The 13,529-nt window shown below is 47.2% G+C and overlaps 1 protein-coding gene across 1 annotated transcript; it reads left to right on the top strand.

The window, feature by feature from the left end:
• The first annotated feature begins 5,193 nt into the window (after positions 1-5,193).
• IRS2 (insulin receptor substrate 2) lies at positions 5,194-12,702 on the top strand. The gene is made up of 2 exons (XM_080997359.1): positions 5,194-9,212; positions 10,433-12,702. The coding sequence occupies exons 1-2, from the start codon at positions 6,113-6,115 to the stop codon at positions 10,435-10,437; spliced, it is 3,105 nt and encodes a 1,034-aa protein (XP_080853485.1). The 5' UTR covers positions 5,194-6,112; the 3' UTR covers positions 10,438-12,702.
• The last annotated feature ends 827 nt before the right edge of the window (positions 12,703-13,529 follow it).

The raw sequence follows: 13,529 nt of genomic DNA, 5'->3' as shown, positions 1-13,529 counted from the left end.
TAAAAAAAACCTTCCATTTCATTGTGTATGTGATTAGAGGGTCAAAAACAGATAACCTCAGCCACAGTGTAGCTGCCATGATGAACCTTGTAGGGAATATAGTTCATATTGAGGATGTATTGGGAAAAGAATGAGAGAGCCAGTGTGGTGTAGTGGTTAAGAGCGATAGACTCATAATCTGGGGAACTGGGTTCGCATCTCCACTCCTCCACCTGCAGCTGCTGGGTGACCTTGGGCTAGTCACACTTCTCTGAAGTCTCTCAGCCCCACAGAGTGTTTGTTGTGGGGGAGGAAGGGAAAGGAGAATGTTAGCCGCTTTGAGACGCCTTAGGGATATCAAATCCAAATCCAGTGGGACACTGTTGATATTGTTTTGAGGGATAATGCAGAATCATATAGTGTACATTCAGCACAGAGAATTCTTATTCCATCACTTCACAAGGTACAATCTGAACTAAAGAGAATGGAAAAAACCAACTGCATGGTGTGTGCCTGTGGTGCCTGTGGTTTTTTTTACAAATGGGTAACTGAGAATCTATGTAGATCTAAAATTGAATGAAGTACACTGACCAATGTTGCAAAAGAGACTAGTTGGCTCCGCACCCCATATTTTATTCAAGCTGGCACCCTTGAACACAGGACAGTGTTTGTGTCTCTGAATGCCAGCACACTTGCATGCACTTCTCTTAGGGACGTTTTAAGTCACAGAATGATAGAACTGAAAAATTGCGGAACTGGAAGAACTCCCAAGGGTCATCTCGTCCAACCCCCTGCAAAGCATCCATGACAAGAGGGCCATCCAACCTCTGATTAAAAACCTCCAAGGAAGGACAGTCCGCAACCTCCTGAGGGAGCCCGTTCCACTATCAGACAGCTCCTACTGTCAAAGGTTCTTACTGATGTTTAGTTGGAATCTCATTTCTTATAACTTAAATCCATTGGTTTGAGCCCTATGCTTCAGAACAGGAGAAAACAAGCTTGCTCCCTCTTCCATGTGACAGCCCTTCAGATATTTGAAGTTGGCTATCATATCTCCTCTCAGCCTCTTCTCTTCCAAGCTTCTTGTTGTTGTTGTTTTGTTGTTTAGTCGTGTCCACTGGCAGAAGAAGAGGAGTGTGGGGGGAGAGCACTGCCCCTGGCAGCGCGATCCCGGTGGGGTGCCATCGTGGCTGCTCCCCCCCCCCCCAGGTTGTGCGCACCGCCCCTGGAACACGCGCCAGCCCTGCCCCCACCTTCTCTCTGTCCCCCCCCCCGTGCTGTAGCATGAAGCTCCGCCACTGGTCGTATCCTACTCTTTGTGACCCCATAGACCAGAGCACACCAGGCACTCCTGTCTTCCACTGCCTCCCACAGTTTGGTCAAACTCATATTAGTAGCTTCAAGAACACTTATCCTCTGTCATCCCCTTCTCCTTGTGCCCTCCATCTTTCCCAACATCAGGGTCTTTTCCAGGGAGTCGTCTCATGAGGTGGCCAAAGTCTTGAAGCCTCAGTTTCAGGATCTGTCCTTCCAAGTGAGCACTCAGGGCTGATTTCCTCAAGGTTTGATCTTCTTGCAGTCCATGGGACTCTCAAGAATCTCATCCAGCACCATAATTCCAAAGCATCAATTCTTCGGTGATCAGCCTTCTTTATGGTCCAGCTCTCACTTCCATACATCACTAAACCATAGTTTTAACTATATGGTCGGCAAGGTGATGTCTCTGCTTTTTAAGATGATGTCTAGGTTTCTCATTGCTTTTCTCCCAAGAAGCAGGTGTCTTTTAATTTTGTGGCTGCTGTCACCATCTGCAGTGATCATGGAGCCCAAGAAAGTAAAATCTCTCACTGCCTCCATTTCATAGAATCATAGAGTTGGAAGAGACCACAAGGGCCATCGAGTCCAACCCCCTGCCAAGCAGGAAACACCATCAGAGCACTCCTGACATATGGTTGTCAAGCCTCTGCTTAAAGACCTCCAAAGAAGGAGACTCCACCACACTCCTTGGCAGCAAATTCCACTGTCAAACAGCTCTTACTGTCAGGAAGTTCTTCCTAATGTTTAGGTGGAATCTTCTTTCTTGTAGTTTGGATCCATTGCTCCGTGTCCGCTTCTCTGGAGCAGCAGAAAACAACCTTTCTCCCTCCTCTATGTGACATCCTTTTATATATTGGTTGCCCAGCTCTGCACTTGTTCCAACTTGTCAACATCCTTCTTAAATTGTGATGCCCAAAACTGGACACAGTATTCTCGGTGTGATCTGACCAAAGCACTATTACTTCCCCTGATCTGGACACTATACTTCTATTGATGCAGCCTAGAATAGTATTAGCTTTTTCGTTGCTGCATCATACTGTTGACTCATGTCACGTGTACTTTTCACATGTGCAGCTGATTCTTCCTGCCTAAGGACAAAAACATACATTTATCCCTGTTACAGATGAGTAGCCGTGTTGGTCTGCCATAGTCGAAATAAAAAAATTTTTTTCTTCCCGTAGCACCTTAAAGACCAACTAAGTTAGTTCTTGGTATAAGCTTTCGTGTGCATGCACACTTCTTCAGATACACTTCTTCAGATACACACACACAGTGTGTATCTGAAGAAGTGTGCATGCACACGAAAGCTTATACCAAGAACTAACTTAGTTGGTCTTTAAGGTGCTACAGGAAGAAAAAAAATTATTTATCCCTGTTGAAATTCATTTTGTTACCTTGTGTTCCAATCTGTGAAGGTCATTTTGAATTCAAATTCTGCATTAGATACCTTCCCGGTTTGGTGTCATCTGCAAATTTGATGAACATATCTTCAATTCCAGCATCCAGCATCACCTAATACACATTCCTCATATTTAGGCCTGCCTTGAACATCAAGCTATTTTAGACAATACCCAGCAAGATCTTTTTTTCTGCACTAGATCCCAGTTACTTCAACACAGATACAATTTGATAGACTGCTGTTCTTGACTGACATGCAAAAATAAATTGAGGGCCTGGCCATTACCTGAAAATGAAGGCTCATTGATAACAGCATATGCAGTGAGTGCTTTTCTGACACCCAAAGCTTGAAAAATGCCTCTCAAACTTTGATGGGGGTGCTGCTTTGAAAGTAATTTCAAAATTTCTGTAAGAATATAATTCCACATAGGTTAAAATAAAATAAAAACCCATGAATTTGATATATTTTACCAAACAAATATTTCCTCATCTCATTAATATTTTCACACAAAAAATTACTGTGTTTTTATATGCATTGTAAGCCACCCAGAGTGGCTAGGGAAACCCAGCCAGATGATGATGATGATGATGATTTTATTGCTAACCAGTACATGGGCATAGCCAGGATTTTTGTTAAGGGTCAGGCTTTATATTAGTGGGGGGCATAACCTCAGTTAGTTAAATATTTTTATTGATTTACTTGATTTAGGGGGGTAGCTGCCCTCCTGGCTGGGCCGGATTTGTGTATAGGCTAAGTAGGCTGAAGCCTAGGGCCTCTAAATCTAGGGGGCCTCGCCAGACAGCCCGCTTCCCAGCAGGAAGTCACCACTCTCCAAAATTGCAAACCCAAGACTTCATGCAAGGGCAGGGCAACTCGGGCCCAGCAACTATGAGACTCAGGGCTAGCCAGTGGGGCCCAATTTGAAGCTCTGGGGCCCAACTTGGAATCTTAGAGATATAAAGACAATTCATCTAGATTGCCCTGGTGCAGGGGCCCCCTTAGGAGCAGTCTGCAAGGCCCAATTTGGCCCAGCTGCTCCAATTGCCTTAAGGCCAGCCCTGATGAGGCTGGCCTTGCAGGGGTTGGGCTGGCAAGCGCTGCTACTTCTAGGTCCCTATTCAGAGTACAGACTCAAGGACTTGTTATGGAAATAAAGGGGGGGCACTTATCGGAAATCATTTTTGTCACCTCTCAACACCTCTCCTCCCTCAAAACCCCGGGACAATGAGCCTTTGCACTGTTAATGGAGAAAGCTGGTTTCTATTGGCAAAACTTGTTGCATTGTTTCAAGTGTCAAAATTGTACCCAGTACCCGTGCTGGACTACTAACCTTTGGAAATTACGTAAAATCAATACCATAACCAATTCTCCCATTTCAATGACATTTTGCTTCAAAAGGAAAGGCAGACTTGGACATTGCCTTCCTCCATAATACTCTAAGCGAGAGGTCATGTGTTCAACTTGGATACCACCCTCCTCCATAATCCTTGGGATATACAGTCAAGTACAGAGCGCCCCTCCCTTGAGAGGAACAATGAACATCTGTTGATGGGTTTCCTGAGGCCAGGTGTTTCCACAGCCCATCCTTGGGAAGGCCAGAAGGCAAAGATATGCATGAAGGTAAATGGCTCGTCGTGGCAGACTCTGGGGTTGCGGCGTTCATCTCGCTTTATTGGCCAAGGGAGCCGGCGTACAGCTTCTGGGTCATGTGGCCAGTATGACTAAGCCGTTTCTGGCGAACCAGAGCAGCACACAGAAACACCGTTTACCTTCCCATCGGAGCGGTACCTATTTATCTACTTGCACTTTGACGTGCTTTCGAACTGCTAGGTGGGCAGGAGCTGGGACCGAGCAACGGGAGCTCACCCCGTCACGGGGATTCGAACCGCCGACCTTCTGATCGGCAAGTCCTAGGCTCTGTGGTTTAATCCACAGCGCCACCCTTAGGTGTTAGGAACTTGATCTGATAGGTGGTAGGAACTTGATCTGATAACTGGGGCAAGTTGATGAACTTGGGTAACCACACAACTCCCCTCCCTCCTTGTGACATGATGATGATGTATCAGTGATGTATCAATGATGGTTCTAGATATGTATTCTGGGTAGGGAGGGAAGATCTTCAAAGAGCTTGTAACCCATGTTCCAGGTTCTTACTGTAACACTCTTCCATTTTCTTCTAGTTGTGAGGGTGAGGGATGGGGAGGGGCCTCACAAGTGGAGTAGCCTAGGGCCTCTCTTCATCTAAATCCGGCCCTGCCTCCTGGCCCCCCCTTGTTTGAACAGAAAACTAATTGGGCAAAGAAAAAAAATATTTAGCCAGCAAGCAGTTCCTTCCTGTCATTTTTCTTGTGTAGGCTCCACCATGCTCAGATTTGGTCTTAGAGTAGTTTGGTGTATACTTTACTGGAGGATGGGGAAATGGACCAAAAGACAAAATGCCACTGAGTGTTGTGTTGCAGGGTACCTTTATTCCTTGAAAACTCTCATTTGATGAAATAGATAACTGTTCCTTTGTCACCTTTCTTCTTAACAGAGTGCCTGCTTATTTATTTATTTATTTATTTGCAGCATTTCAATGAAATATAGCAGTATGACTATAAAAATATTTTGATCACTTTAAACAGAAAGCAAAGGGTTAAGAATTCTATCACATTCTATCTATTTTTCTTCTTTCCTCTTTACTGTCCTCTTTACTGTTTATATTTCGCTATTAAATAAATAAGCACATCGACAGCAAACGCGCTGAATAAACTGCGGGAACTCTCCGTGCCATCCGAATTACCGAAGCGCCGGGGAAGTCACGGCACGAAGGTCTGAGGACCTCGGGCCCGACGGGCGGGCGGGCGGGCGGGCGGGCAAGGAGCCCCACTCCGGCAGGGGAAGGGCGCTCGCTCGCTAGACGAGGATTTGTTGCTTCAGAGGGAGACCAAGAGACATCGTCGCCCGGCGGCAGGTAGTGGGAAGGCGCAGGACGAAACAGGCGAGCGGGCCAGAGAGGCCAGCTGGAAACCCAATCGCAGCCTCGCAGCCTGGAGGGGAGCTCTCGCCCTGCAATCCATTGGTGGAGCGCGCTGTCTTTTACGCGGGATGCGGGCTGATGAAAGGACCTGGGCGGCTTCTCTCCGCAACGCCCCTTCTCCTACGTGAGCTTCTGGGTAACCCGGGCGCGTCACGTGTTGTTTTGCTGTTGGTAGAGGCGAGCGGAGCGCCAGAAGTTCCCTGCTGCTGCTGCATCTCTGGTCCTCCGGCGAGGAGCGCGCGCAGCACCGAACGGACTGAGCGGCTGCCAGAGCGAGCAAGCAAGCGCGGGCCGCAGCGGAGACCCGAAGCGGCCGGGGGCGCCGGGGTGGGGGCCGCGCGAGCTGCGGGCCTCGCACAAGCGCTGCTCGGAATCGCCGCCCCGGAGCGGGAGAGGGGATGGCGAGTCCCCCCGCGGCAGAGCCTCCCGACCGCCCGCAAGGCGGCCTCAACCGCAACAACAACAACAACAACAACCAGCAGCCGCCGCCCGAGCAGCCGCCGCCGCCGCCGGGCGTGCGCAAGTGCGGCTACCTGCGCAAGCACAAGCACGGCCACAGGCGCTTCTTCGTGCTCCGCGCCGCCAGCGACGGAGCCGCCGCGGACGAAGCGCCGCCTCAGCCCGCCCGGCTGGAGTACTACGAGAGCGAGAAGAAGTGGCGGAGCAAGTCGGCGGCGCCCAAGCGCTCCATCGCGCTCGACTCTTGCCTCAACATCCACAAGCGGGCCGACGCCAAGCACAAGCACCTGGTGGCTCTGTACACGCGCGACGAGTACTTCGCGCTGGCAGCCGAGAGCGAGCCGGAGCAGGAGGCCTGGTACGTGGCGCTGACGGAGCTGCTCCGCGAGAGCCAGCCCGCCGGGCACGACTCCCCTCGGCGCCAGCCGCCGTCGGCCTCCCGCGAGGAGCCGCCGCCGCTGCCCGGGGCCTCGGCTTACCGCGAGGTGTGGCAGGTGACGCTGAAGCCCCGGGGCCTCGGGCAGAGCCGCAACCTCGCCGGCGTGCACCGGCTGTGCCTAGCGGCGCGCACGGTGGGGCTGGTACGCCTCAACTGCCAGCGGCCCTGCGTGACGCTGCAGCTCATGAACATCCGCCGCTGCGGCCACTCGGACAGCTTCTTCTTCATGGAGCTTGGTCGCTCAGCTTCGACTGGGCCCGGCGAGCTGTGGATGCAGGCGGACGACTCGGTGGTGGCGCAGAACATCCATGAGACCATCCTGGAGGCCATGAAGGCGCTGCGGGAGCTCGCCGAGTTCCGCCCGCGCAGCAAGAGCCAGTCGTCGTCATCTTCATCCAGTTCGTCATCGTCCGGCGCCGGCGGAGCTTTGTCGGCTATGTGCAGTCGACCCATTTCGGTTCCCGGCCGCCGCCATCACCACCAGCCCTCTCTGACGGCGCTGCCCCCCAGCCAGGCCGGGCTTCTCCGCCGGTCGCGTACAGACACTCTGGTGGCGGGCAGAAGCAGCGGGAACCGGAGCCGGACTGCGAGTGAGGGTGACGGGGGCAGAGCTGGTTCACTAGCTGGCAGCCCCTCGGGGCCCGACGTTGGAGAGCCCCCGCTCGGCCGCTCACGCACGCCTGGGGCAGCCAGCTGCAGGCTCGGGAGCCAGACAGCTGTGCCGCCCGGTCGCTCCCTGGCCTTGTTGCGCTCCCCCTCCTTGGTTACAAAGCTGGCTACGGAGCCAGGCATGTTCTCCCATCACCCTTCCAGCAGCAGCACCTCCGGCTCCCCTAGCGATCCTGCTAGCTTCCTGGCCTTTGAGGAGTTGGGTCCAGCCATGGACCCTTCAACAGCTAGTAACCACAGCAACACACCTGAGACTCCTCCTGACCTGCAGCTGGATGGCTACATTGCCATGGAGCGGGGACACCTTTGTTATTGGCCCTACATATGGGAGAGCGCTGGAGGAGACAAGGTTCCCAGGAAGCGCACTTACTCCCTGACAACACCAGCATATCGGCACCCCATGCCAACTCTTCTCTCCTCTGCCTCGCTGGATGAGTACACACTCATGCGGGCTACCTTACCAACAGCAGGGGCCCCTTCAAGGGGAACCTATACTCCTTACCCTGAGGACTACTGTGATGTGGACATTGGCTCTGGCGGCACCACCAGCAGCAGTAGCAGCTCACATCTCGGTCGCAGTGGTAGTGGGGAGGAGGGCTACATGCCCATGAGCTCTGGGGGAGGAGCTGTTTTGCCATTGCAAGGTGGTCCTGGTGGTTATATGTCTATGAGCCCCACCAGTGTGTCAGCCCCACAGCAGATTTTGCATCCTCACTCCAACAAGATTAGCAGTGACAACTCCCTAGATGACAGTGACTACATGCGCATGTTGGGTACTAAGTTATCTGGGGAGAGTCCTGATGGGAGAATGACCAGTGGTGACTACATTGACATGCTGTTGCCTCCTGCCTATGGATCTGCCTCACCTGTGCCCTCTCCTGATGGCTTTGCAGGACAGGGGCTGAGGGGCCAGACCAGCAACTTCTATAACCCACTATCTCATGCCTGCCAAAGCCAGCCAAACTCTCTGGGTGAAAAAAAGAACAGTGACCAGTATGTGTTTATGAACTCACCTGTAGAGAGATTAACTCTCACACCCAAAGGGGAGTCCTTCCTTGCTATCTGCAACCACACAATGATGCCTTCAACCATTTACTACAGCCAAACTGAGAGCTCTCTTACTCCCTGCATGAATGAGCAACCCCCTACAAATGAATCACAAAGTCCCTGTGGAGAGTATGTCCACATTGGATATTCACTGGCCTGTGGCAGCTCAGCTTCCTCACTTGGCTCTGGGTTGAATGAGCACAATGATTCCCTCATCCCCAGCTATATGAACCTCAATTTTGATGGGTCACAATCAGCAGCTGCGGAATCCTTGGAAGATGTGTTGATCCCAGGATCCTGCCCCAGCCCTGGGCAACCTAACAAACATTACCTAAAGGTTGAAATGGAGACAACTTTTACAACAGCCACCCGAACCCAGCCCATTTTACAGAAGCCAGAAAATGTTAATGTAAGCAGCCCTGTTACCGAATTGAAGCAACTTACACTTTCTGGGGTGCAGGCCTTCATCTTTGCCAGTCCTCCTCCTGATCCTAATCATGGAGCCAAAGTAATCCGTGCTGATCCTCAGGGACGACGGAGGCATAGCTCAGAGACTTTTCCCTCTACTACTACAGTGACGCCTGTTTCTCCTTCCTTTGCACACAGTCCCAAGCGACACAATTCTGCCTCTGTGGAAAATGTGTCCCTCAGGAAAAATGGCTTGTTAGAAGAGCAGACCAGCAGCCCCATGTGCCGGGAGACCTCAGCTGGCTTCCAGAATGGCCTCAACCACATTGCTGTTGATGTCTTGGAAGGAGACTATTTGGCAAGTGGTGGCCAAGGCAAACACAAAGGCAGACACCCCTGTAATGAAAGTATCAGTGGTACTTACACCAGTATAGACTTCTTGACCCACAATTTGAAAGAAGTCTCTTCAGTGAAAGGTAAGCTTCCTTACTTTAACCTTTTTCTTTTTCTTTTTTTCTTTTTTGTGTGGATAATGGATTGAAACACCATTATGCCCAGAGCTGCTGAACTAGATCAAACTTTGGTGTCTCATTTCACAGAGGTTTTTTTTTATCTGTAATGAGAGCTCTTCCAGTTCAATCTTTCTTGCTACAGTAACACTTTAGGCAGGATATCTGTGCCCACAAACCTGGGAGTAGGGGGACTTCTAACCAAATAGGAATATGAGTGTCCCTAATAGCTCCCCTGTCCTAGGAGGAAAGAACTACAAAGCAGCTTCTCAGACATCCCTCACATGCTGTATAGTTACAGACTGCTATGTTTGTAGGAAAGTCCTTTTGTGGGGGGGGGGGGGTTCTCCTGAAATCCTGCTTTCCCAAGAGGACTGAACCAGTCGGTTCAGTCTATGAGGGCTTCTGTTCTAGGCTGCAGTATTTTGTTGCAGGTCTAACTTAAGAAGATTTGACCTCTAAAAGCCTAGTTTTGATAAAAGGTCAAACCAATGTGGTGATTTAAAAGGGGTTAAAGCAGTGAGGTGAAGTGGCCCCTGTAACAGAAGGATGTGGGATTACAGAGTATTACATGCTGCTGCAAGATCCAAGTTTGTGGCAAGTACTCTGGTGAGAGAACTCCAGCAGTTAAAATCACAAAATATGCCAAAGTGGCATGGAAACATAGACTCTTTAAAATATGCTCTTGTCAGTTCCAAAGCTTCCCTCTTCTTCCAGCATAGGAAAAAGCCACACATTTGGCAAGTTAAAAATGGGTTTATGTGCTTTAAGATTTTAATAACTTAATTAAGATTTTAATAACTTAATTACCTAGTTCTAGGAGCTGTAGTTGATGAGCCCATGAAGCAATGTGGTCCTCATGCTTGAGGAACATTGTACAGAATTTTGGCGGCGTAGTCATGCTGGCCACATGACCCAGAAGCTGTACGCCAGTAAAGCAAGATGAGCGCCACAACCCCAGAGTCGTCTGCGGGTCAGGGGTCCCTTTACCTTTACCCTTTACCTACACCAAGAGAGTAACAGGCAAAAGTAATGCACCAAGGACATCTTCTACATGTTGGTAGTCTGTGCCCTCAGAGAACTGGGTCATTCCGAACTTGTAACTGAGTAGTGAAGGAACTCTGACAGCACCTGCATCTTTATTTGGCTAGAGTTTAGTGATGCCTTTATTTTCTCTTTCTTTTCAGAATGAAGAAACCAGTATTACCGCCATGAAAACTGCTTGATGAAATTTAAAACATTTTAAAATCCTAATACAGTACGCTTTTTTCAGTTCTATGGTTCTCATGGAGGGGAATTATCCCATCTCATTCACTGAGTTTGCAACACTGTTTGCATAAACTATGCTTTAGAACTTTGGACCTCTTCAGTAGGCTGACTGAGTGAGTGCCATTTTTTTTCCCAGCACAGTTGACTGTATTTATTTTTCAGCATGTTAGGAGGTTGTGTTTGCAACTGCTACAGCAGTAAAATCTGTTTTTTTACTGGCACCCTTTCAAACCTCTACAGCACTACCTCAGTTAAAAATGAAACTGGATTTGTAATGCTGGTGTATAATGGCTGGCAATATCTTTTATCTCAGAGCTGAGTGTTGTCATCAGCCTTAATGATCATATCAAGAATCCTGCTGCCGCCTGGTTGCATCTTAGCCACTGGTTCCTCTGTTTAGTTAGCAGGCAAAGTCCAGGATAGGAACTGAAAAATTTAAGCCAAAACTAACTTTAAAGTTTAGGCTTCTTATCAGAATATTTATAATGGTTTTAAAATATGTAATGGAACATAATACAATTAAACTATACTAGGATATTCTTTACCTTGTGACATAGTTGTATAATTGTGTCTGTTTAGTTTTTTAACTACTTCAGGAGTACTTAAGGTCTTTCATTTATCGGCTAATCATGATATTAGTTGAATTTCTTGTAACCAAAACCAGATCAACATGCTAATAATGGAAGTGTATTTGTTGTTTTTGGACCAACTGAATATGTTCAGAACATAATAATGCACTTCATTTTAAAAGACCTCTTATAGGAACAAAATTTTTCATTAAAAGAATTTGGGGAGAGGGCAAAAACAAGTTATTCTAGAAATTCTCACAAGTATATGTAGTGAAAACCAACAGTGTCATAGCTGCTCTTTTATATAAAAAGGTAAAGGACCTCTGACCATTAAGTCCAGTCACGAACGACTCTGGTGTTGCGGTGCTCATCTCGCTTTACTGGCCAAGGGAGCCGGCGTTTGTCCGCAGACAGTTTTTCCGGGTCATGTGGAAAACCGGGTCATGTGGCGAAACCAGAGCAGTGCACAAAAACGCCGTTTACCTTCCCTCCAGAGTGGTACCTGCACTTTGACATGCTTTCGAATTGCTAGGTTGGCAGAAGCTGGGACAGAGCAACGGGAACTCACCCTGTCGCGGGGATTTGAACCGCCGACCTTCCGATCAGCAGGCCCAAGAGGCTCAGTGGTTTAGACCACAGTGCCACCCGCATCCCACTCTTTTATATATGTCACCCCAAAAGCTTGCACTATGATGGGTTATTTTTCACTCTCTTGTTACTTTTAACCTCTGTTTGTTTAAAGAGACTCTTAAAAAATTTATAATGATTTCAACTCTTGTCTGAGTCATAAGAAGTTTTTTTCTTGAGAATTTTCTGTACTGTGTTATCAGAAACAATGTATTACATGTTTATTGAGGTAGACAAAGCATCCAGTGTCTTATTGCTCAATTAAATGGAATGCAAACTGCTTCCATGCTGAGCATTGGGATTGAGGATTGTTTAATAAGAGATATCTGAATGTAATCTCCACCCATTTAGTCTTCCTCTGCGGGCATGGGAAGGGGAATATTATAATGCTTCTGCTAGTAAAATGATTGAAGTATCAAAAAAGATTACTTTTAGTCATATCTGTTCTCCTAAACACCCCACCTTTCTGCCTGAGCAAGATGGTTGATTATAAAGCTGATGAGGAACACTGAATTGCTGAAACCAAAATGTTATTGCCACAATAACGAATTTAGCCAGACAACATCTAAAACAAGGGAGCTTGAATATACTATAGTATACATTTCACAAAAAGCTTATGCAACTATTTATGTTCCTAGTTTACAATGTGGAACCAAAAGTCTGCTAAAACATTGCAGTGTGTACTGATTGGTTCTTGCCTGGTTTTGCCTGGTTTTGATTTCTAAAAGTTATAAGCAGTGTTTTCTTTTTTGATATGTAATTGTTTCTAGTTATCGATATGTTAAATTATTTCTTGCCATTGTGACAAACACTTAGCTTACCTGGCTTTGTCTTCCAATGTGCACTCTGTATATAGGAGTAAATCAGCGATGCTGCTAGGGATGAGAATACATGGAACTAGAATAGTATTTAATCTTTACTGACCTTGGCTGCTCTTGTTAATAGAAACATGCAATAAAATATGTTATTTATTAAAGGAATAAATTCTTTGAGGACCTGTTCTTTGTAAAGATTTCTTGTCTATAAAATTATTCTTTATAGTTTGTTAAAATTTATTTTTATAGCTTTTCTTCTTACAGAAGTAACTCTTCTCTCCCTCTGTAACTATGATGCAGAACAGAACAAACCCAAAGAAAGTTGAGCCCAGATTATCCAATACAATAAAAGAAAAAATATCACACCATTAGGAATCAAAGCAGTCAAAATATTTTCATGCTGTAGGAAGTCCCCTGATGTCCATCTTGTTGATATGTGTAATAAAACAATACAATTCCGCCATGAATTTGTCTGCCCCCATGACATTTTTATCTTATCTGCCACTTTTTGGTACCATGTGATAAGAGTTGCCCTTTCTAGTCCCATCCAAAATCTGTTAATCTGCATTCAGGCCACTACCAGAAAATATCCAATTAATGGTTTAAAGTGAACATTCAAGTTTTAATCTAGAAACAAATTCAACAGAGCCTTTTGTAGGCATAGACTAGTAATTTTGTGGATATCTAAATCTAATCTAAATCTAAATCTAAAAATATGGCAAATTTGTTGCAGGAAGGATCCCTTAATTTTACACCTCCTCCAACACTCTGTCCCCATCTCAGTTATTAATAACACATTGTATAACATTATATAATCTTAGAAACATGGCTATTTTCTTTCTGCATTTCTACATCAGGCTTGTAGTAGTAGCAAGTAGTAGCAAGCAAGTAGTAGATCCTCTGCATGGAGAAGATGTAGAAATGCTAATGGATGACAGACGGTGAAACTGCTCGATACCTGCGTTGTCTCTGTCTTCACCCAAAAGGAAACTGATGATAACAAC

Source organism: Podarcis pityusensis (assembly GCF_964106645.2).
Source record: "Podarcis pityusensis genome assembly, chromosome: 3".
Taxonomy (NCBI): domain Eukaryota; kingdom Metazoa; phylum Chordata; class Lepidosauria; order Squamata; family Lacertidae; genus Podarcis; species Podarcis pityusensis.
The sequence above is the reverse complement of the archived record's forward strand: the minus strand, read 5'-3'. Positions and strand labels throughout refer to the sequence as shown.